The sequence below is a fragment of the Physeter macrocephalus genome, chromosome 7 (genome assembly GCF_002837175.3).
Source record: "Physeter macrocephalus isolate SW-GA chromosome 7, ASM283717v5, whole genome shotgun sequence".
Classification (NCBI taxonomy): Eukaryota; Metazoa; Chordata; class Mammalia; order Artiodactyla; family Physeteridae; genus Physeter; species Physeter macrocephalus.
The window spans coordinates 80,082,318-80,108,248 of NC_041220.1; the positions used below are offsets into that span (position 1 = coordinate 80,082,318).

At 42.0% G+C, this 25,931-nt stretch overlaps 1 protein-coding gene across 3 annotated transcripts in view; it reads right to left on the reverse strand.

Annotated features, from left to right (window-relative positions):
- FAM114A1 (family with sequence similarity 114 member A1) overlaps positions 1-25,796 on the reverse strand; it is a 66,246-nt gene extending 40,450 nt beyond the window's left edge. Inside the window, exons 1-3 of one of the 3 annotated variants that reach the window (XM_024116648.3) lie at positions 25,743-25,796; positions 16,918-17,273; positions 7,063-7,150 (exon numbers count right to left, since the gene is read on the reverse strand). In XM_024116648.3, coding sequence (XP_023972416.1) covers positions 7,063-7,150; positions 16,918-17,265 — 436 coding nt within the window. In that variant the 5' untranslated portion in view covers positions 17,266-17,273; positions 25,743-25,796. Of the gene's footprint in view, positions 1-7,062; positions 7,151-16,917; positions 17,274-25,032; positions 25,211-25,742 lie in introns of those variants that run through there. The other 2 variants (XM_024116653.3, XM_007102309.4) reach the window with 2 other exon arrangements.
- Positions 25,797-25,931: the final 135 nt, after the last annotated feature.

A 25,931-nucleotide genomic window follows, 5' to 3' on the forward strand; every position in this document is an offset into this window, starting at 1 on the left:
AAAATAGATAGCTAGTGGGAAGCAGCTGCATAGCACAGGGAGATCAGCTCGGTGCTTTGTGACCACCTAGAGGGGTGGGATAGGGAGGGTGGGAGGCAGGGAGACACAAGAGGGAGGAGATATGGGGATATATGTATATGTATAGCTGATTCACTTTGTTATACAGCAGAAACTAACACACCATTGTAAAGCAATTATACTCCAATAAAGATGTTAAAAAATAAATAAATAAAAATAAAAATATTGCCTGCATTTCAGACTCTACTATCAATGAATTTAAGATATTATAGTTGTGAGAAGTAGTTATTTAGAAAAACACATAGATGGTGTTGCTGTGCTCAACTAAAGCCAACTTCAGGGCAGCAGAAACTGCAGCCAATCAACTTTCCTTTTGGAAAAGTCTTCTCTTTCCGTAATGATGGTTGATGCCCACTCTGTAATCAGATACTCACTTCTCTTTAGGTTCAAAATTGACAAGAAGAGTTTCTGAACTCATAGTGTTTGCCTTGCCATCACACAGGAATTCATTAACTTATTCATAGATTGTAAAGGATTGTGAACAAACTCCAAGCATTAATCCTATTATCTTTTGTATCAATGATCCTTGAGAATTTTCACATCATCAGCAATGTCACCTTCAAAAATGAATCCATGTGATATTGATACTGAAATACCTAGTTAAGAGTTCTTACTGCAGTATCATTCTGACATTTGTTCTCTGTGATAAAAAGACACTGTCATTATTTCTGACAGAGCTGGTAGAAGACTTTCATTAAAATGTGCTAAAGGAAAAAATCGTGTAACTCAGGAGAGAATGGGGAAGGAGAAGAACAATGGTAACTCTGAAAAGGTAAATATGCAGATAAGATCTCCCTCCCCCTCCTCAGGTACTCTTTTTTTTTTTTTAATTTTATTTATTTATTATCTTTGGCTGCGTTGGGTCTTCGTTGTTGCGCATGGGGTTTCTCCAGTTGTGGTGAGCAGGGGCCACTCCCCGTTGCGGTGCATGGGCCTCCCATTGTGGCGGCTTCTCTTATTGTGGAGCACGGGCTCTAGGTGCGTGGGCTTCATTAGTTGCGGCACATGGGCTCAGTAGTTGTGGCTCATGGGCTCCAGAGCACAGGCTCAGCAGTTGTGGCGCATGGGCTTAGTTGCTCCGCGGCATGTGGGATCCTCCCGGACCAGGGATCAAACCCGTGTCCCCTGCACTGGCAGGTGGACTCCCAACCACTGCGCCACCAGGGAAGCCCCCTCAGGTACTCTTATACAAGGTGTTGAGACTCATAAAACTGTCAAAACTAGAATTTTAAATAAACATGTAGGTCATTTGTAGTATCTGGAAAAAAGTTGATCTATTCTACTATAGAGACCAGGGATCAAACCTGTGTCCCCTGCACTGGCAGGTGGACTCCCAACCACTGCGCCACCAGGGAAGCCCCCTCAGGTACTCTTATACAAGGTGTTGAGACTCATAAAACTGTCAAAACTAGAATTTTAAATAAACATGTAGGTCATTTGTAGTATCTGGAAAAAAGTTGATCTATTCTACTATAGAATTTTTACCTTGGTATATTTGTATATGTCTCAGCATTGTTGACTTTCATTTTGATTACTGGTCCATCACTTAGCTTAGCAATATATTCTATGATTAAGTCAGGTCTCTAAGGTGCTTGTGGGAAATCACATCTGGTTCTCACAACAGTACTTTGAAATTATCATCAAAATTGCTTTTTCTTTTTTTTTACATTTTCCTTTCCCACTCTGGTTTCTTCCTGGATCTTAAATAACAACCATTTTCATTGTATCTTATGAACTTGTCCAAAGGCATGAATGGCAGCTGATCAAGTCTTCTTAGAATGTGATAATAGCGTGGCTGTCAACGAAACTAATGCAGGAGTTATGGCCTCTCCAAAAACAATTGTTGGCTGAGAAATGTTTGATTTTATATAAGCATTGGAAAGGTTGCTTTTTCTCATTTTCCCTTAAACTTGCGGGTCAAAGTAGTGAGGCAAAAGATAAAATATAAAAATACAGTGTAGGGCTTCCCCAGTGGCACAGTGGTTGGGAGTCCGCCTGCCGATGCGCGGGACGCGGGTTCGTGCCCCGGTCCAGGAGGATCCCACATGCCACGGAACGCCTGGGCCCATGGGCCATGGCCGCTGAGCCTGCGCGTCCAGAGCCTGTGCTCCGTGGCGGGAGAGGCCACAGCGGTGAAAGGCCCGCATACCGCAAAAAAAAAAAAAAAAAATACAGTGTAGCAAAAAGTCAATCAATTTTCTATATTTTTCTACTTAGCACAGTGATTACAAATATCTTTCTCCTGCTATATACAGCCACAAACTATGGAATCATCATATTCTGGAAGTTGGAGGGAATCTTAGAATTTCTCAAGTTCTTCCACCCATACTTTTCCAAGTAAGGAAGCTGAGTCTGGAGAGGTTCAGTGCATAGTGTAGCTAGGTAGTGACAATTCTTTGTGATCACAAGTTAGTAGCAGTTGGGACCGGGTCCCAGGTCTTATGACTTCTGATACAGTGCTCTTTCCAGGACAGAACCACCTTCTAAATCTTTCCATTCTCCAATTACTCTCCTGCCAACTCTAAACAGTTCTAATGATTGTGACTGTAGTTTTTCAACAACTGTAAGAAGTATTGGTTTCTGTTTCTAGTGCTCAATTGACAGCTCTGAGTTTTGTTATAGATGCTATCTTGCATAGAATTCCATCTGCAACTGGAATTACCCCAGGGGCAACATGAGGTTTCTGAGTGGGAATTAATTGCAATAGAATATGTGGTTATTTTCTTTCTTTACTTTCCACAGGCAATTTATAAACCTTCAAGATCTTGTCTGCTGCTGTGAGTGCGCTGTTTTCCAATAAGTTTTTTCACCCTGTGATAATAAACTGTTAATGCTGCAAAGCCCTGGATGGATATTATTTGCCTGTACATAATGGAAGGTCTGCTTGCTTGCCTCTCTCAATCCAAAGATAGTAGCTCAAGATAGACCACAACCCAGGACGGTGCCCATAACTTTATCAAGCTTCTGTAAACAGGTGGTTGAACCCTATTCTAACCCTCTTTCAGGCTGTGAGCCTGGTTGTGACACTTCTCCATTTGTGGGACACTTGTGATCCCTGTTATCTTTTGGGAGTCAAGTTCCCAATCACCACCACTGCCTGTTTCCAGCCTTGGAACCTAAGCCTCCCGTTATGCTTCAAGTCTTTTTTTTTTTTTTTTTTTTTTGTGGTACGCGGGCCTCTCACTGTTGTGGCCTCTCCCGTTGTGGAGCACAGGCTCCGGACGCGCAGGCTCAGCGGCCATGGCTCACGGGCCCAGCCGCTCCGCGGCATGTGGGATCTTCCCGGACCGGGGCACGAACCCGCGTCCCCTGCATCGGCAGGTGGACTCTCAACCACTGCGCCACCAGGGAAGCCCATGCTTCAAGTTTTAGTTCTCTATCAGGTCCACCAAAATACTTATCTCGTTTTCAAGTATATATTGCTTTTAGTTTAGCTACTATTACTTTGTAAAGTTAAAGCCCATCCTGACCAAAAATCTCCAAAATATACCTGGAGAACAACTTAGGGATGGCATTCAGCTATCTTGTTATTGCATTTATTGGGGTTGTGATGACCAGTGGTGATGAACAAATTTAGTCTTTACATCTCTAAAGATAGCTCCAATTTTTCCAAAGGGATTCTTAGAATGAGTATCAATATTTCAAATTTTCTTTGCTCTCCCTCATGTGCCCTTTGGTCATTGTGGGTGCAAATAAGAGAAAAATGCCAAGATTAACATGCTTTTCAAACTTCCAACATATATCAGGGAGACAGTGCTTTGGGAAAGATCCCTGGTGTTCTCCTTACTTACTGCAAGTAATAATAAATCCTCCCTCTCCTGAAAAAAGAATACCAACATGTAGCCAGAGCCCTTAAAAAATACTAAGTTTCTGGCATTGGTGGTATAACTGATGAGGTTTTCAAACTGAAAAGGGAGGTTTGTTAGGGAGAATCGAAAGATCACCCCAAGATTCTCAACCCTGGCATATACAACATGTAATCCCCCCACTCTGAGTGTGGACAGGATTGTGAATATGATGGGATTCATTCCCATGATTAGGTTACATTATACAGTAAAGGTGAAGGGACTTTTCAGAAGTAATTAAGGTCCTTAATCAGCTGAATTTGAGTTAATCAAAAGAGAGATCCTGGATGAGCCTGAACTAATCAGGTGGGCTTTAAAAGGGACTTGGGCCCTTCCTAAAGGGACAGATTTGAACCATGGGAGAAATTATCCTGCTGGCTTTGAAAAAGGACCGGAGGGCAGCCTCTAGGAGTTGAGTGACCCTGGCCAATAACCAGCAAAAAAACAGGGGTGTCAGCCCTACAACCGCAAGGAACTAATTCTGCCAACAACTTGAATAACCTTGAAACTGACCCTGAATGTCAAATGACAATGCAGCTAGCTGACACCTTGATTTCAGCCTGGCAAGTCACTAAGCAGAGAACCCGGCTATCTTGGACCTGAACTCCTGATCCATAGAAACTATGAGATAATCACTGTATGTTGTTTTAAGCCTCCACATGTGTGGTAATAGGTTACACAGCAATAGAAGTGAATACAAGAGGGTCTACTTGAACTTCATTCTGATATTTGATGGGGCAATGTGTGACTGTCAGATCACCTCAGAGGAACCCTGTCTCCACCAACCATAAGAGGGAAATGGCAGTAGTGATGGCACAATGATCCTGCTGGTCCACAGGCAGCTATCTCCCCAGGTTCTTCTGGTCAGTTACTGCACAGAGCCAGGTGAGAAGCACCACAAGTTTTAAGTGGTTGCAACATTAACAAGACACAATATTTATTCAGGGTGCCTTAGGGAAACCTCAAGAGTAACCCCAAACCCAAGCACAGGCTAAAGATTAAGACACTGACTTGAGGTCAAATTAAAAGATGAGTGCCTTCCAGTATGGGCTGGGACCTGCCATCGGAGTCACAGCCTGATTTTTAAGCAGTAAAGCCAGCATCATCTACTGGTTATACCTGAATCAGGTAACAAAACCTAGAGGTCTTGGAGCACAGTCCACCGGATAAAGGCTGCACTAGGCTGTATATGTGCAAAGGTCAGATTACAACAGGACACTAAAAAAGATAATGGACGGTAATTCAACAGGCAAGCCGCCAGTTGATGGATGGAAAACTTTATAAAGGTCCAGCAAAGCCTAAAGTCAAATGGTGAGGTGTAGTCGCTGACTGATAAGAAACAATAACAAAGAGTCAGACCTACCAGGAGCAAAGCAGTCACAGGTGAGTGCACCTGTAAGTGTACCAAAAACACCTGCACATGCCACCCACAGGGCAGCTGATAGCTGTCTTTACCGTGGAAGGAGCTTATATTTAAATTTTTAATGAGAAAGTAAATCCTTTGTCTATAATAGAACCTTCTGAAGCACCAAGTTCATTATAAGCCAGGGCAGTTCTGGACACCATTACAACTGGAAGCACCCAAAACACTGTACTGTTTTATGACATAAACCATGAGGAGAGCTGTATAATTTGGTGACCATATAATTTACTGTTCCATGACTTATCACAACTTCAAAAACTTTTAGACTGTACATTTTTAATTTTGGTTCAGAAAGCTGGCAATCCTGAGTGTTGCCAGTGGCAAGATCCATCTGAGAGCCACTAATAGCGCAAACATTTTCCCTAGGAAGTAGGATGCCTGCAGGTTCCTGTCCTCACTCTTATGAAAAGACTCTGTCCTGTTCAAAAAACAAAACAGGCTCTTCTTCTTTAATCTGATTAATTTTTCCACCTGCATATGTAATATCCATGGCATACCTGGCCTTTCAATTAGCAACAGAAAAAAATTTGCTTTCCAGGCTCTCATGCAGAGGGCAACGTTTATTTGACCACCATCTACTTCTTGCCAGAGCTCTCCTGATACTTGACAGACATGGAATTAGGAGAATGCAATCTATCCATTCTTCCAGGGAGTCTAAATTCTATCAGATTAGGTATCTGGCCCTTCAACTGTTTGTGACCATGTTCCATTAGAGTGGGGTCAAAGACCTCAGCCCTGCTGGTTTTAGGAGTAACAGTGAATTGGACCAATTCATGGCCCATCACAAGATCCTCATGCCACAGAGATACCTTGAGAACACCTGAGTTAGATGATCTGCAAGCTGTGTTACCTGTGACTTCCCCTGTCCAGCTCTTCACTCTCTACCCTCAAGATGAAATGCTACGGCTACATTATCTTAGACACGTTTATGTTGTACCTTCAGTTTTCATGAAGAGTGGATATAAGAATGGTCACATGAAGAATATTTTGACAAATCTTCACTGATGAAGACATTGTCCATTATATTTTCTCTTCGTATACGAGCCAATACGGGACATTTCTTCAAAAGTTTAATACAAGGAAAATAAATTTATCTGAATAAACTAAGTCTTGTTTTATCACTCAATGAGATAGATAATCTACTAGTAGCCAAGAATCTCAGAGTTAAGGTCAATGTTCAATTATATTAGCCTTGATATATATCTCCTTCCTGCCTGCATTTTTTTTTTGTATGTGTATTTCAGTACCCTGTGATGAATGCCTTTTATTGAGATACCTCAAATCCTTTTAGGGAGTAGGCTATTTGTGTATTTTTAAATGTTCAAGCGGGATGATAAACACAAAGCATTAAGAATATATTATAAAAGACCAAATCTTATATTCTAAGATGCAATATAATATAGTGGTTAAAAGCCATACTGTGTGGTTCAAAGCCCAATTCAGCCACTCCTGACTTTGGATAATGTTTAACCTCTCTGTGATTCAGCTTCCTTACCTCTAAAATGGAGAAAATAAGAGTACCTCCTCATAGGGTTATTTTGAAGAATAAATATATTAATATACAGGAAGCACTTAAAAGAGCAAACACTAAAAACAATTCGCTCTTATTATGTCATGAGCTAATGTTAAACTCTATCAGTACATGGTATGATCAAAATGTCATATCCTATTTGGCTCCTGAACTTTATCCATTCAAACGCAATGTGTAATGCTTACCTACTGTGGCAGACGCTGATGAGAGCAGAGATTTGCCCCAGGAGCCCCAGCCTGCCCATCCCCCTCCACGTGGAGAGGAATCCACGGCCTGCAAAAAACCAGATTACCCACAAGGTCAGCAATTTCATTTATCCCTGAATGGAAAAACACCCATTCATTTGAAACAAAGAGAGGTTAAAAAAAAATCACCAACAACCATATCTCATTGGCTTACAGTTTATAAGGGCCATAAAAGAATTTACCAGTCTACATTGCAATGTGTACTTTGGAACCAAATTGGTTTGTAGTGGTGTTGGCTTCTGAGGGCTTAGCTTGAAGTGAGAAGGGAATCTGATGTCAACTAAGACCCAAATCTCCCATTATCTGGAAGACAGGGATAGGGCTGTGGAGGGGAAGGGGAGATTTAAGATTTTGGGGCACAGAGTGATTTGTCAAAACTCCAAAACAACCTTGACTCATGCAATTTTTACAGAACTAAAATAATGTGCTCTTCAAGGTAGAGTTAACTTTCAAATCTCTGGGGTGGTAGGAGGGAGCTTTGGCATGGATGGTAGTAGGCAAAGTGTCTAGAAAAGCATCAATAAGCTTGGAGATGGTGAATAGCAACAAGAAGCCTTTTGAGGTAGACAACTTTCAAGGTGTCCACTCCACTCACAATGACCCCTGTAACTATATCTCTCACTGTCCCTGGGCTCACTTGATTCAAATTCTTTTTCCTAGGTATTTCGATTGGGACTGAGAGATTCTGGTTCAGCTTGAACAGAAGATAAAAACTCAGACAATGTGGGGTGACCATATTCTACCCACCATGCAGACTAAGAATTAAGAGAAAGCACAGTGAGCAGAATGAAGGAGATACACTCAGAGAAGCTTTTTGGATTCCAGATAGCTTCTCAGCCTCTGCTTCCTGTCCCTCTTCAAGGCCCTGCTGCATTCCTACTTTTGGCTTTTATGAGATTCCAGCACAGTGTTTCTCTCTCTTTTAATGTTTTGTTCACTGTTATGTCCACAGAGCATAGAAGAATTCATGGCGTATAATGAGTGCTTAATAAATTTAGTTGTTAAATAAATGACTGAAATTCATCCATTTTCTTAGATGTGCTTAGTTTCTGTTACTTGCAACCAATGCATCCTGACTCGGTGGAACCACAGCTTTCCTTTAATATCCAGGAATGCATTATAGAAAATGAGGCAAGAACACATTAGGAGATGGAGAATAATAGCTCTTTCACTCCAAGAAAAGAAAGGAAGAAGTTAAGGAGGAAATGAAAAATTCCTACAGAGTTTGTAGATTCTATAACTTTTGACTCAAGGCTGGTCCATCATCATCCCCAACTTCCTTCTGCATGCAGTCTTCCACTCTTATCTTCCACTCTTGCAGATAAGGGTGGCCATGTGAAACAGTTTTGACAAATGAGATATAAATGGGAAAGGTTTTGCTTTCATGATAAATTACACAGTTTTGGCTGGTGCCAACTCTCCCCTCTCCTTTTTTCCTGCCCTGAATGTGGACCTGATGCTTGAAACTGAAGCAGCCATTTCTGCTGCCATGAGGGAAAGTCCAGGGAATCACAGAGTCACTGGTCCTGGTACTGCTAAGCTACTAAACAAATGTGAGTTGTTGCATATCGCCATTCTTTCTGTTAAGTGAGAAAAAATTAATTGCTATTTTGTAAGCTAATATATGTTGGGTTTTAGTTACTTGCAACCAAATGCATTCCTAAGTGATTCACCTCGTAAATATCAAACATCATCCATCAGCGTAGACTACTGGTCAAGAGTAAAGGTTATGGAATTAAATTGCTTGGGTTTGACTCCAGGCTCTGCCACTTGTACATGTTAGCTACTCAAGTCTTTTAGCTATCACTGACTCATTACAAAAATGCAACCATAAGTATAAGAACCAATAACCTCACAGGGTTATTGTGAAAATTAAAAGAAATAATTCACATAAAGCTGTAAGCATAGTGCCTAGCACATAATAAATACTCCAGAAATGTTAACTAGTAATAATAAGAAGTAACTACATTTTTAACACTAAGAAGCAAAAAGCTTTGAAAGTTGGCTGACATTTTTTTTCTGTTGGAAACAATGAGAAGCTTGTTAACATGAATGGAAATACTCAAGATTCATGACAGTCTGCTTTCATTTTTGGTTTCTACATTGATTTACTTTACTTCAGCAATAAAGCCAGTGGCAATTTTATACCATCATGAAGACAGATGTAAGTTGGTGATTAATATATTTCTTTCATGGGACAAATCTCTACCTATGTGATTAGGGAGAGTTAATACACTTAGGGGTGACAGCTTCTGACTCAAATTTACAATACTTAATATGCCCTGACAGCTGGTAATTGACTAGCAAATGGAAATTAATGTTAAATGAGTCTAGAACTTTTTGCAGTGTGACTACTTCAATTGCTTTATTAATAAAGCTCCTTTGACATTGAGCTGTGACTTCCTGATCAGCTAAAAAGAATATCTGTTATCAATGGCAAATACTCAAATAACTAAATGTGCACATTTAATATAAAACCACAAAAACTAAATGTTTGACATGAATTATAAATATATCTCATCTTGAGTATTGTCTCCACTTTAAATAGCTTTAATGTCACATGCTTATGAGACTATAAAGTAGGCAGGATGGATCTACTCAGATCTCCCATTTTCATATATGGATATTTTAAAGCTTTTTTCTCACCCTCACCCATGTAACCCCCACGTCCTTTACCAGAGAATTTCACATCCTAATTTACAGAGAAAACAGAAGCCATCAGATGAGAACTCTCTCAACTTCCTGTCCCTTCCTCATAAACTCACAGAAGAGTGACTGCATATTGTAACAGCAAATCAGACTTGGTTTGATCAAGAGGGATCTCCAAAACTCAACTGGAGATCATTTAAACATCTATAACTGTTGTGTGGTCCTAAGAATATGAAAGAGTGCAAGATTCTATCAAGTTAGAAGTTCTTTAAATAGAAAAGACATTTATTTATTTTTAGGCTACCAAGTTCAAAGGTATCATTAGATAGAAAAATATGTACAAATCTTAGAATTCCATCAAATTCAAAGGTCTTTAGCATTTAGATAGAAAATATATGTACCTCTCTTAAAGGATAAAGACCAACCTGGTTGTCCTATTTCCTTGAGTAGATCAAGAATCAGATACTGTGTATAACTTTGGTCTTGGGATGTGGTCTTGGGATGTAGGAGTTATGAGACCAAAGCCTTTTTAAGTTTTGTAACTTGTGACACAGCTGTTCTAAAAAGGGCTCAGTGTGACATTTGGGAGGATGTAAATTACTCTGGATGCCTGCAGCTCTGACGAAATATTTGCTTGAAAATGGCCTCAGTTATTCCCAGGTAATCTTGTTCCTTGGTGAGCATGTATCACTCAACTCTAGGAAGATTTAACATCAAATATGGAAAGGTTTAAAGCATGAAATATGCTATTAATCATTTTGTGCATATTTAGTCTTTTCTATACTACTGATGTTTAAGGAATTTGACTGATTAGAGTGACAATTTTTTGAAAATCAATTTAAAATGAATAATTGAATTATTAGACTTCTGATTTTTAAGTTGAAATCTTCCTAAGTTTATGCATAGTTATGCCACCTAAGGGGCTGTTTAGTCTACTCTATAAATTTAAGATTTACAACAATTTTTAAGTACTCAGCAAGATTGTGTTTAAGTAGATAAATGAGGTACTTAAAAAGTATATTGGGGGCCTCCCTGGTGGTGCAGTGGTTGGGAGTCCGCCTGCCGATGCAGGGGATATGGGTTCGTGCCCCGGTCTGGGAGGGTCCCACATGCCACGGAGCTGCTGGGCCCGGGGGCCGTGGCCGCTGGGCCTGCACGTCCGGAGCCTGTGCTCCACAACGGGAGAGGCCACAGCGGTGAGAGGCCCGCGTACCGCAAAAAAACAAAAAACAAAAAGGTGGTGCAGTGGTTGGGAGTCCGCCTGCCGATGCAGGGGATATGGGTTCGTGCCCCGGTCTGGGAGGGTCCCACATGCCACGGAGCTGCTGGGCCCGTGAGCCGTGGCCGCTGGGCCTGCACGTCCGGAGCCTGTGCTCCACAACGGGAGAGGCCACAGCGGTGAGAGGCCCGCGTACCGCAAAAAAACAAAAAACAAAAAAACAAAACAAAAGTATATTAAGTTTATAGACGTAGTTTAAAAATATTTGACAGTGTTTAAGTTGGCAAAAAGGACCAAGCATTAATCAAAAGCCCCTTGAAAGTGACTGTTCAATTATGTTACGCTTCTAAATAGAGTAAGATTTGTGAGATGAATGTAAATACTAGGGAGAATTGACATTGTGAATCTGTAACCTTAATATATTGAACACTAATTGTTTAAACCAAATTGAAAGTCTGAGTAGCTTTTTTTTAATGGACAAAACAGACACTGGCCTACACCAAAAACCCATCTCAATACAAATCTAACTTTACTGCACCCCCAGTCACAATTACTTCCTCTCCTTCTATCATAATGGAAATGATATCTACCTCTTAGTTATAATTATCACCTCCATCTGAACTCCTCTGGGCCTGGGAAGGTTGGTTCTCCCTTTTTTCCTGGTTTTTCAACCTTTCTCTCTGGCTGCTTCCCACATTTAATGATGTGCATGAGTCCTCCATCTTAAAACCAGCAAATGGAAATCACGATGACAAAATGTTTCTTTCAAACTTCTCTGGCTTCTGCTCCATGTCTTCCTTTCTTCTTCAACTCTTAAAAAAGGTGCCTGCCTTCTGTATCCACCCCCTCCACTCCTCTACCCACCATGGTGACTCTCCCATGGTCACTGTTTCATGAAACCATTCTCACCAAGATCACAATGGCTTCCTCATTGTCAAAGCCATGGACTCATTTTAGTCATTTTACTTCTTGACCTCTCAGTAGCATCAGAAGCTTAAGCACTTTTCAATTCTTAAAAGACTCTATTCTCATGGCTTTCATGACCTATCTTTTGACTCTTGCTTTTTTTGTCCATCCCTTATTATGATGATTTCAGTTTACTTTAGAAAGTTTCCACATGCATGTTGTGATATTATGGAAGCTCCTTAGATTAAGTTACAACCCAACTGCTTCCAGCATTCCAATAAAATACGCACAGTCCAGGTGGTCAGCTGGCATCCTAATCAGGTAAGCCATACCCCAAAGGCAGCTATGATGAACACTTCTATTATTTGCATCTGTATTAACGTCGGATGCTTTGCTAATTAGCATACTGAATTACAGAAATGGGCTTTAACTGGTAAACATGGTGGACTGTTAACTAGCATTTTAAATATCTGAAAGGGGTTCTAGATGGTGAAATTAAAGGTATTAAACACTTGTAGATGGTTAAATATATTTTAGAGCCTCTTCCTACCTTTACATGAATAGGGTGTAAGAAAGGGTTTTTCCCTGTACTAAATGATCTTCTATCCATCTCTGAACTCTGGAGAATTCTGGTTTCTTGATGCCAGGTATAAGGGAAGAAACCCCTGCCCCTAGAATTCTAGATATTTGCGTTGAATGCACCTTTCACGCAGGGTAGTGGTCAAAGCACCTAAAAGTCCAAAACAATGGCACATTCTCACGCCTACATGAGTTCTCACAAGTTATCTTTAACTTTCTTGTTAATTAATGTTTAATTTTAAAATGTCAGTGTAGTATAATGTGATTTGAGATTTGATTTCATTTATAGAATGAACTTCGCTGGCAATCACAACTTATCAAAGAGCTGTCCATGACCAAAGTGGCTTAGAGACAGGAGACTTCAGGGCCAGGTCCTTGGCCTCTGTTCTTTCTTTATTTATATATAACACCTGGGCAATCTTACCCACTCCCATTACTTAAATAACATCCAGTTGCTGATGGCCTCCAAATCTCTCTCTATCCCCTGGGCTCCAGACCACTATAACCAACTGCCCACAAAATATCTTCACTTGGATGTCTCATCTCATGTTCAATATGGAACTCACCATCTTCTCAATTTTACACGATTCCCGTATTAGTGGTTCCCAAACACGGGTCCACAGACTGACTGCAAGAGTATTATCTGGGGGAACTTATTAAAAATACAGAGTCTTGGCTTCTACTGTGATCTTTTGAATAAGAATCTCTCAGCAGGCTTCCCTGGTGACACAGTGGTTAAGAATCCGCCTGCCAATGCAGGGGACACGGGTTCCAGCCCTGGTCCGGGAAGATCCCACATGCCGTGGAGCAACTAAGCTCGTGTGTCACAGCTACTAAGCCTGCGCTCTAGAGCCCATGCTCTACAACAAGAGAAGCCACCGCAATGAGAAGCCCGCACACCGCAATGAAGAGTAGCCCCCGCTCACCGCAACTAGAGAAAGCCCGTGCGCAGCAACAAAGACCCAATGCAGCCAAAAATAAATAAATAAAGTAAATAAATTTTTTAAAAAGAATCTCTCAGGGTTTCTACCCTGAGAATCTGAATTTCTAACAAGCTTCCCAGGTAATTCTAATATACCACCAGATTTAGGAAGCACTGCCCAATATAGCCAAAAGGCAACAGCATCCACCTGGTTGCCCAAGTCAAAAATCAGGTGCCATGATGGAGAGAGGCTTAAAAGGAGAAATACTCCAACAGAATTGGAGCAAACTCTACTCACTCATTTAAGAGGCAAAAATCTATCGTCGGCATGTCTTGGCCTATGTTCTCTCATCTTTGTCTCTGTTGATAGCAATTTTATTGCTCTTACACACCCTGCTTTTCCTTTTCCAGGGACAGAACTATTGAGTGGTAGTCTATGTTTTCCTTTGAGAGTACTTTTAGTTGTAACATTGTGTTCTTTACCTTCTTCATAATTGGCCTTATGCACTGGTGTAGGACAGTAGGGATGAAATTTTTTTTACTCTGGGAAATATTTCTTGGTGCTAAGAATTTAGAGAAATTCTATCTAGATTAGATCTTTTAGGGGCTGATAGACTAGTATATAATAAGGTCCCACAAGATCTCTGGGAATAAATGTCACTCCAGGCTAGCACTCAAGATAAACATCTCTGAATGGAGGCTGAGGACTTCACTGACTCCTTAAGATTGATCTGCGTGCTCCATCTAAGGCTACCTTGTGCCTGTCCTATCTAGTACTATAAGACATGCTATAGTTGCTTTTATAAAACACTGCCTTACCCAACTAGATGGTAGGCGTCCTGACAATAGTTGCACTACTCAGATTCTGGGGCATAACTCATGTATCCTGAGGCTGGTTGAGGCCTTAAAGGATCTAGTACAACCTCCAAAGTTCAAGTGAGGCTGGGGACCATCTCTTATGGATGTTGTAGAGTGGATTCCTGAAGGAAGCCTTAACTCAATGGCTTCTGAGTCTGTACATCAGAATGGATGAGAAAGGGGCCCTAAAGACAGAAATAGCTTCTCTGAGTGTACCAACTGTGAACGGTGTGATCCTTTAAAGTAGAGGTGACAGCTGAGCAGCTGGCAGAGCCACTGGCCCCAGGCCCCCTCCTTGTCACAGCGCCCTACCTGCCAAGTTATGGTCCCCATGCTGGCTCAGGCAAAGGTGAAGCTAATAATGTGGATTTTAAGGGAACTCAGACCACTTATAGAAAAATATATACATTTAAACCCATTATCCAAAATCTAGTGTGTCCTAGATTATATAAGTTTACTTCTTCAAAGACTATTCTGCCAGGTTTTTTTTTAAACAGGTATTTTCCCTTAGAAACTTTTTTTAAAGGTGATGAGATTCTTTTAGGCTCAGATACACCTGGAATCAGATAGGTTTTGGAGCTTGACTACTCCTATAGGACTTGACATTCCTCAGGGGATCTGTGTTCAAGATCCAAACAGCCAACATGTAAATGAACTTTTCACTGAAGATTTTTTGTAGAATTCATTATCTGCTGGATCAACAGAAAAAAATGGTTGTTTTCATCACTGCAAAAGGACTTCTTGTAAGTGTCCAACAAACAGCAAATAAAACAGCAAACGAACAATGCTTGAAGACGAAGCACAAAACTGAATTCTTCTCTATTAACTTAAGATACAAGGATAGGTTGCCATGAGAGATAGTAGAACCCCCCCTTTCTGGTAATTATTTAAAAGAGACTATATTTGTACCTATTTAGAAGGGTTTAAATGGAACCTGGGTGAAAGAGATATATCCCTTCCCTTCAAGGCCCTTCCAGCCACCCATAGCTAAGAAGGCTTTCTGCCTTCTTAGAACCAATATACTCACAAGAATTCCTCCTACAACCCATTTCTATCTGAGCTCCTGATGCAATGCCACACACATACATGCAGAGCCATGGCCCCAACTCTGTGGCCAATATTTGTATTTCCATCCAGATACTTTTGTGATGCTTCATTATGAGGAAATGCTCACCTTTTCAAAGCACTTGAAAGCTATCAGTGGTGCTGTGAGAGGAGGGGAATATCTGTCTGCCAGTTGGCTCTCTCCCTGTAGCGCTAAGGAGGTTTATAAAGTGCTTGCAAGAGCAGGATTCATTCGATTTGCTCAAAATTTAGGAAGATTGATGTGTAGGAGCATACTGACTTCTTTTGTGCTATCTTTATTAGCAATCTTGTTATAATTTTTAGAAGTCTGAAATTGGAATGTATAATCTAGCCTTCATGAGCTCACGTATTTTGAATCCGTGGAGCTTTTGTAGTTCCTTTAAGTCGTCTTCGGTCAGAATGGTGTGGCTAAGACATAGTTTCTTAATGTACAAAGATATGTATCAATAGTAGCACTTACAATAACAATTGGGAACCAATGGTCCCCCAATAGAAAGACAGCATGGAGGGAACCCAGGTTCCAGAGTCAGGCATATAGGTAAATACAAGAATAGGGTATATCCTATTGGTTCTGTTTCTCTGGAGAATTCAGGCTAATATACATCCTGGCATCATTATTTCTTAAAGCTCTCTCAGTGGTTGAAATGTTCAGCCAGGGTTGAGACCCTCTGGTCTAGGAGTTCCCACAGTGGGGTCCATGGATGGCTTTAAAGGGTCTGTGATATCATGGAACTTGTAAACAAAATTTTACATGTATGTTTACATATCTGATCCAAACTCCCATCTGGTCCTCAAATGCCTTCCATGACGTTCCTGCAGAATGATTGTTTGCTTTTGTTTAAACATCTCCAGTGATGGGAACCCCGCCTCCTCCCTGAGGAAGCTCATCTCATCTTAGAACAATTCTAAGAGTTGCTTTGAGGAAACTGTGGCCAAGAAGCTTGATTCTGAATAAAAGAATCACAAAACATTAGTTAGAAGGATACCTTCTAACCGGCGGTATGTGATAATAAATGAGTGATCTGAATGTTTAAGATCTTCACAGTAGATTTGTAAATATGTATTAAAATTTGAGTGATGTTAAAGAAACATTGACTTGTTTAGGGTGGAATCAGGTTCATTAATAATTTGGACTCATTACGTTCAGTATTACAATATCTTCCATTTACTACTGAGTAGCTTAATCTTACTGGGTTGCTTAATATCTTTGAGCCTGGTTGCCTCATCTACAACTTGAGGTCAATAATATCCAGCTTAGAACCTCAAAGAACTGTTGTATAGAGTGAATTACATAACATATAGAGTAGCTAGCAGAGTGCCTGGCACACAGGGTGTGCCCAATAATTGGTGATTGTTATTATTAATAATAAAACAATTATCAAAATGCAAATATTATAATGACCAATTACTCTCATATATGTCTTTTCTCACCACACAACACATCTTTGACGACAGAGGTAATGTCACAGTATATACTGAACTCCTAATCCCTACCCACAGAGCCTGGCACAAATCTATGGCCGTGGTAGTATCAGTAAGAACTCAGGTTGAACTGAGTCAAGTGAACCACTCCTACCGGATTACTCTGTTCTTTCAGGGGTATTTCGGATCCAGGTTCTGCCTCGAGGCTGACAGAGTCAATGCATTCAGCAAGGGCATCCTCAGTCACTTCTCCATTGCAGGGGGGCTCCACAGGACCGGGGTCTTTGGGCTGCTCAGTGAGTCCAGTGTCAGCAGTCTCTGCACCCTGAACAGCCGCATTTTCACGCACATCTCCTCTGGGGTCAGCTGGCGTTAGCTCATTTGAAATCGTAGCTGAATCACAGTGCGCTTCTGCATCTTTGGGTAAAGTATCACTATTGGGCATGTTGGTGATCTCTGCTTTGTCTCCAGTGGCTAAGGTGTCATCGCCATCATCAGACATTTTAATATCTGTCAACATGATTACAAACAAACACCTTATTCTTTAATCCGAATTGTTAAACTTTAATTCAAAGCCCTGAATAATTAAGTTAAATCTGGTGGGGGTAACCTTTCTTCTACCAAGAAGAAAGTTTATGTAACCTTGGGGTAGGCCTGAATAATGGCCCCCCCAAAATATCCATGTCATAATCCTTGGAAGCTGTGAATGTTACCTTATATGGCCAAAAGGACTCTGAAGATATGATTAAATTAAGAATCTTGGATTATCTGGGTGAGCCCGAAATGAAATCACAAGTGTCCTTATCAGAGAGAGGGAGATTTGACTACAAAGAGGAAAAGGTGATGTGATGATAGAAGCAGAGATTGGAGTGATGCATTCTGAAGATGAAGGAAGGGGCCACAAGCCAAGGTACACTGGTGGCCACTAGAAGCTGAAAAAGTCAAGGAAACCATTCTCCCCTCAGAGACTCCAGAACTATAAGAGAATACATGTGTATTATTATAAACCACTATGTTGGTTGTACTTTGTTCCAACAGCAATAAAAAACTAATACAAGCCAACTGTGCTCTCTTTAAACTTTCATGGATCTCTTACTTGGCATGAAGAAATAAATATGCATATGGGAACTAAGTATTATCTGTATCTGTGAAAATATTTATTTACTATGACTTTATTAATTATATTTGTAGCCATAATGAGAATAAGCATGGAAAATACCTGAGAGGTTATAAAAAATATTTGACATTTGGCTTTGCAATGTGGCCTGAAATTCAAATTGAGAGAGACGTACATACACATAAGTGTGCCTTGTTGGGTACCAGCCCGTGAAGGCCTGGGCTATATTTGGACAACAGTTTAGATGGAAGAACACAAGGATGAAACAGAAAAAAAAGAAGCCAGTATTAAGTCGAATAAGGAATGTAGCCATTACAAAATAACCTACAAAGCAGAAAACTCTTCATGAAGCTTGCAAGTTACTGCTATCATATAGAACAGTGCAGTTCAATAGAACTTTCAGTGATGATGAAAATGTTCTGTATCTGCACTGGCCAATATGGTAGCTAACAGTCACCTGTGGCTATTGAGCACTTAAAATGTGGCTAGTGCAACTGAGGAACTCATTTTTATTTTTATTTTTATTTTTTTTGCGGTATGCGGGCCTCACACTGTTGTGGCCTCTCCCGTTGCAGAGCACAGGCTCCGGACGCGCAGGCCCAGCAGCCATGGCTCCTGGGCCTAGCCGCCCTGCGGCATGTGGGATCCTCCCGGACCAGGGAACAAACCCGTGTCCCCTGCATCGTCAGGCGGACTCTCAACCACTGTGCCACCAGGGAAGCCCGGAACTAATTTTTAAATTTAATTCTAGGGAATTCCCTGGCAGTCCAGTGGTTAGGACTTGGCACTTTCAGGGCTGTGGACCTGGGTTCGATTCCTGGTTGGGGAACTAAGATCCCACAAGCTATGTGGTGCAGCCAAAAAAAAAAAAATTAATTTTAAATAATGTAAACTTAAATTTACACAGGTATGTGTGGCTAGTGGCTATCTTACTGGATAACACATATCTAGAAGGCTTATTCAAGATGATAATTTTCTTAGTCTAAAATAAAGACAGTGTTCTCACTACACAGGAAGCCAAGTCTCAGGAAAGTCAGTGGGTATTTTTGTTTACCTCAGTGTTTACCAGTTGGTCAAATCTCTGGTCACTGTTAAAACCACAGTATATGGGAAGCCATTTAACATATTGGCCACATGATGGCACAGACTTAGAACTCACATGCCCATGCCAACCCTCTTGTCCCCTCGAATAGCCATTCCTTAAACTTGTCTTGCTATTTTCTTTTCTCTTGCTACATTCTTCCCTTAGTGAATCACATTCCTTTCTCACAGTTTTACACACTTCTATGTTGTGACTCTCAAATATCTACCTCCATTCTATAGAGACAGAAAATAAATTAGTGGCTTCTAGGGGCTAAAGGGAGGGGAAATGAGTAATGGCTGCTAATGGGTATAGATTTCTTTTGTGGGTGATGAAAATGTCCTAAAACTAGATAGTGGTAATGGCTGCACAATTCTGTGAACATGTTAAAAACCACTGAACTGCACATTTAAAAAGAGTGAATTTTTAGTATGTGAACTTTGTTATGTATGAATTATAACTCAATACACTGCCATAGGAAAAAATCTACCATTGGATAAGCAGTTCTAATCGTCAGCTGAACAACTCTCTCTGTCCCAAAGGAAACCTGTTGTCTTGCCATTAATTCTAGATCTTCACTTTGACCTTTGTGTTTCTTTTAATGGCACGTAGATTTCTCCAATAACCCAGGCTTAAAATCTCAGAGCTGTCATTGACCAAACCTTCACTCTCTCAAGAATAAATAATATCAATAGCTATCATTTACTCAGTGCCTATTAAATCCAAGCTCTTTAAATGTGCTATCTCCTGTGAGTTAGATACGACGAACTTCATTTTACAGATGAGGCAACTGATGCTCAGAGGTCACACTTTAAGGAACAGTGGCAGATTTGAGATCTGAACCCATGTCTGACTTTGAGAATGAGCCACGTCGGAGCCCTATCTGCAATGCCACTTGCCTCTTCTCTTACATTCAACCAGTGCTCAAATCCTAGAGGGTCGTTATTCAGAATCCATATCCTTTCTTTTACTTCTATTTTCCCTGCCATCACACCTTCAATCAGGTCCTCAACTTGATTCATGCTGATGATTTCAATATTGGGTTCACCTCTCCACTGTTCTCCCTTTCACTTCCCCATCCTTCCCCACCCTTTACCTCACTGCTTTAATCACACCACCTGCTCAGACATCCTCAGGGGCTTCCCACTTCCTATTGAGATGAAGCTACATCCTTCAGCTGCCATCCAAGGACCTCTGTGCTCTGATCCCACTAGGTTTACCTCCCACAATGCCCTTCCAAATCCTTAAGTGAGACAACATAAGTATGTGAAAAATGCCTGACATTCACAAAAGAACCTCAGGTGGCTGTTGGTTTAGTATGTTGTTTTAACATATTTAAGGCCCATTTAAAATAACCGCCTCCTCTATTTTTGTTCTTCCCAACTGGATATAATTTTTCTTCCTCTGAGCTTCCCAGAGTGCTTTGCATCTGTCTCACTTTGGAGGGTAACAATCGTCTTTGATCAGAGTCGTTTGAGTGTTTTCCTACTATACTGTAAATTCTACGAAGACAAGGATCTTCCTTGTTTTGTCTTCATATTTTATATAGCACTTAACATGGTTTCTTGAACATAGTGGGAAGCTCAACAAATATGTGTGTTGAGTTATATTTATATTTTTGTGGAGATTTAAAATTAAAGTGTAATTTGGAATGAAAGCAAGCAGAAAATGTCTTTACCCCATTCACTACTCAGGAGTTATCTTACAGCAAGTGGTTCCAAATGACCCATATTGTCTTTCCTTTGTTCCTTCACCTCCCAGATAACTGAGTTAGAATGTCTCCTTTTAAACAAAAATACTTGAATTCTCTGATAACACACCTGTAAACAAGTCTACAGATGGGAAAGGCAAATAATGCATATTTCCTTTTAGGTGGCATATTAAATTTCAGATATTCAAGGTTGGATATGGTCTGTCAATGAGTATGGTCAATGCCTAGATGAAATAGTAAAGAGTGAAAAAGGCCACTGTACAGAAAAGAAGTAGTTACTGTGGTTCATGGGAGGGGGATGAGATTGAGGGAGGGTACTTGAAAAGCTATCATCACATGGAAACTTATAAAATCTTTATGAAAACCTTGAGTCAGGACTGGCCTAGGAGACAGGCTGCCAAACTACAGCCTGCTGGCTAAATTTGCCTTCCCTCTGTTTCGGTAAATAAAATTTTATTGGAACACAGACATGCTCATTTGTTTATGTACTGTCTATGGCTTCTCTAGTACACCAGCGGAGTTGAATAGCTGCAACAGAGACCATATGGCCCACAAAATTGCAAAGCCTAAAATATTTATTAGCTGGCCCTTTATAGAAAATGTTTGCTAACCCATGGTCTAGGACATTGCTTGACGGCCATGGCCTAGAGTTCTCTGTCCTAATTTGCCCTATCCCCGCCTGGGTCCTAGGGGCACAACCATAAGGAGAATGGGTCCATATGGACATCACTTACATTCCCATTTTTAGTTCATCAACAGCTGGTCATAGGCACTGTCTGATATCTTAATTTCTTTGTAAGATAATTTGAAAATCCTTATTAATCTGGATTATTAAGAAGTTCCAAACTATTTCACTTCTCTATAACCAAGAACATGAGAATAAACCTGGTTATGATAAACATTAATGGGTGAATAAAAAGCATTATAAACACTTTGTTGTATCTGCTTCACCCTCAATTGTTGTGATACTGTTCTCAGTGCTAAAATATTTCAGCACATACCATGTGACATCTATGTGAGTTAGCTGTATTTTATGCCCTGAGGGTGGCTGGTTAACATTTGAAGTGCCCTATTCAGGAATATACTCTCCAGGGTCTTTACTTACTTAGCATTTCAGGTTCTGTAATGGAGTGTTCACCTTTTGAGTGGGTTCAATCATCCCTCTCTCTGATCGCTATTTATCAGGGGGTACTACTTATCCTAAGGGGTATTAAAAGCATTTTTCACTGATAAAATGGAAATAGTGCTTAAAGTGGATTGGCAAGAAATTATGCACAGGTGCTTTCAGCTCTTCCATTTCCAGGGCAAAAGATTATATTCAGTCCAGCAGCTATTGAACTTTGCAGTAGAGTTTTTTGAGTTCTTCTGCTAATTGCAGGAGAACATCAAAGCCTGATTAGAAGGTTAGCTGAGTCCTGCCACCAGAGCAGTCCTAAAGGCAAAGAGAGCAAGGACTTCATCAACCTACAAGAACAAGCTACATAACTGAGCCTGGTTGCTAATATACATGGGAGTGTGAGGCAGAACTCCATCTGAGAGGTGGATTCATGGTACAATCAGTCTTGGTAGGGATGTTGGACAGAGGAGCCCTACAGTCCTCATCCATCTCTGATGGCCAAACTGCCCTAAGTCAGCTCACCTCAACTGTGGAAAAATTATCGAACAAAACTTCTCTTCCCTGCAGCTGCTCTGTATTCAAGCATCAACATGAAGCCATTCCTTCAGAAACACGCCCAAAATTCTTCTATCAGGTGCTGAACCAATACTGTTAGGAAATATTTATGGACAACTTATAAATTTCAGAAAGACTGTATTTTTACATCTGTTCAAATAATAAAAATGGTCACCATAATATTCAGCCCTACTTTAACTTCTAATTGTACATGAACTTCTGCCTGTTACAGGTCCACATTTTCCCTAAACCAAAACCAAAAACGAATCCCCCCCAAACCTTTTTTGTCCTGGTAGACCTTTGTCTACTCTGGATGCTATTATGACAGGAGACATGTAATCATTTTTAAGACGGTGCCCTTTTGTCTGAAGCCATTAGAAATGGTGTGTTCTAAAGACACAGCTGTTTCTATGCAGTGACTGTTGGTGTCCAGAAGGACTACAGCTGTGATATATGCTATTTCCTGGGACAGCCCCCATCTCTGCCTGGATGCCCCAGAAGCAGTAGGACTTAAAATCTCCCCTGATTTATGGTTTGGAATGTTGATCACTGCAGCCATGTCCTGTGGCTTTGATGCTAGGGAGCCCCAACCCACAGAAACAAGGAGGCTTCTTCAGTAAATTCCAAGGAGAGGAAGAGCGGCATATAAAGAAGCCTTTATGGGCTGGGAATAAGTTAGTTTTTCATGAGTAAATTCATTCATCACCTAAAATGCTCCCAGAACTATGCTAGGTATTGGAGCAGCAACATCATAGCTCCAAAAATAAGTTTAAAACAGAAGACATGGTTACTATCCTTCAGAAAACAAATAATCTGTGTTCATTTTATTCCTGGTCAGTGAAGGCCCAGGAAACTATTGCATCTAACATGAAATGGTGAAGTGATGATGCAAAACAGCACATCAAAGCAGGGAAAGATGTGCCTGAACTAGACTGATCTCATACATGGGAGAACCTTGATAGCTGCTTTGATAGTTATTCAGGCATGATGGGATAAGAGTATGTGCAAATGTCCAAGAATGAATCTAGATATTCAGAACAGATGCTGTGTGGCTGGACCAAGAGCGATATGGAGGGATAGCGAGGGATGGGAGGGATGGATGCTGAGGTGCAAAGAGCCATGCTCTGGTCCCACCATCCCTCTGTGGGCGTACAACTCATTCTTGTTGGACTTCCTCACTCCCTCCTATGTAGAGTAAGGCTGGACAAAATGATCTGGATACTTTGTTCCCCAACACCAGACTGCAGGACTGGAACCAGTCCATGATGACAGAGAAAAATGAGGACAAGATAGCGAGTTTTTCATCAATCTAAATTTATTAAATGTAAAGCACTGCTTTCATCTTGCAAGTTTAGCTTTCGTGCTTTTCCTGGTATTAAAATGTCTTTCATTTTACGAAATAGTGGTGAAGTGCATGGATTTTTTTTTAATGGTCTCACTTGGCAAAATAAGAATTTGGTAATACCATACCCTGTGTGAAATCACTGCTCCCAATTTCAAAAAGTGCCAGTCAGTGAAAGACCAGGAACAAAAACTGTAGATGACAGGCTCTTAACCAGGTTGCAAGAGTTTCTACGGTGCTTGACAAGTACACGTGCCCAGAGCCCAGCCTCTTTTTCCTCCCGTCCAGCCTCCACATGTCTGCCAGATAATTTTATGAAACACGGAAAGGACCTACCTGCTCCCCTGTTTAAAAACCATTAGGTTTAAACACCTTTGCATGGTATCCGTGGCCCCGCACAATCCAGCTCCAATCTCTCTATCCGCTTCTGTAACTCTCAACACACCCGACACTCGTCCCTCACTAGATGCTCCATCACTGCCGGCACAGCTCAGAAACATCCCCACCTCTGCTAATGCTGGTTTCTCTGCCCAGGATGCCCTGTCTCCAACTGCCTAGCAAGCTCCTGTTTGTTTCTCAATGTGTAATGTCACTGTTTACTTTGAAATTTTCCTGAATTTGCCCCACTCCTTCCAAAGAATGAATTACTCTCTCTTCCATGTTTTTCGTGATACCTTGCATGGACTTCTATGGCATTTATAAGGAATATTTATTTCTGTGTCATTCTCTCCTCCAGAACTGTGGCCAACAAGCACATAGCTTGGCTTTGGATCCTCTAATATTTACTGAACTGAAATATATTGTTTGATATCGATTAAAAAGAAACAAGACCATATAAGCCTGGTCTTATAAATAAATGGCTGCTTATATGGTCTGAATCCCTGAGATTCAGCAAGGTCCCTTCCTACCCTCAAATTCCTTCTGCACTGCCTCCATGGAGCCTCAAATTCTACCCTGAAAGTTTCCTTCTTTTGCTTAAAGCTTATGATGTAAGGAGTTTATCAATCTTTCCTGAGCTCAGGTTTTGACGGAGAAAGGAAGGAGAGAGCAGGGAATGGATGTGGGTGAGGTAGGAAAGGAAAACTAGGAGGAAAAGAGGGCAGAGAGAGGCCTTTGAGGAGTAAGCCTGCCTCATTATCAGTTTCCTCAGGTTGGCTGAGGTCTTCTGGAGTTCAAGAGACCCTGATTTTAAAAAGCCACCTGCCTGACTCTCTCCGTGTTTAGGAAGGGACTTGATGGGATCGGTAGGACAGAGATCACTCTTAAGATGATACAGAGAGGTCTCCTACTCTAGGAAAGGGCAGTGAAGTTTAGGTGCCTGATCTGAGATGGCTGGAAATACTCACCAGATTCCAGGGAAGAAGATGAGCCAACTGGGTGAGCAGGTGAGGGGCTGGGGAGCTGGCGTAGGGAGTAGGACTCAACCTGGGGGCTGTGAATGGAGGTGCTGCTGGCTTAGGGTGTTGGCTGGGGTGGAAGAGCCGGCACGGCCGGCGTCTGCAAGGGGAGAGATGATGAGCTTGGGTGGGAGGTCAAGGCCTGAGCTCAGTTTTCCGAGGCCAAGGGCAGCGAACCCCGGGATGGGATTTGCTTCCTCTGTGCCCCCCGCTGCGGAGACCCCGCAGCCTACCTCTCAGTAGGACCTGGGACCTTGGGGAAACTTTTTCCGACTTGCATGGTGCTGGACCGGATACTTCGGGAGCACAAGACAGGCTCCGCAGAGGTTCTCGCCGGCCGAGGGGGCAGAGCCGGAGTGCGGGCGTGTGGGTGTGTGCATGAGCGTGGACCCGGAGCGACACACACTCACACACACACACTCACACGCCCGCACCCACGCAGGGCCCTCGGCCGCACCGCTCGCGCCGCCCGGGACCCTCACCCCCCAAGGCCGGTCCTCCGGGTCCTGCGCCCCGTGCCAAGCCCCTGCCGACTCCGGGAACAGGACGAGCAGCGACGGCAGGGTCTCCTTACCACGCCGCGGCGGCTGTCCCCGCATCCCCCCCCATCTGCCCGCCCGGGGAAGGGGATGACGGCGAGAGGTGCCCAGGGTTCTTACCGCTCAGGCGGCCGAGTGCGCGCGGGAGCGCCCGCCGGGTCCCGCCCCGCCACGTCGGCAGGGTTGGCGGGGACGCGGCCTGAGGGCGGGCCGGGTGCTGATGGGCCGAGCTGCCCCGCCCCGCGGCCCCGACAGGGCCCCGCCCCCCCGTGACCCCGCCCCGGCCCAGAGCGCGGCGGAAGCCCCGGG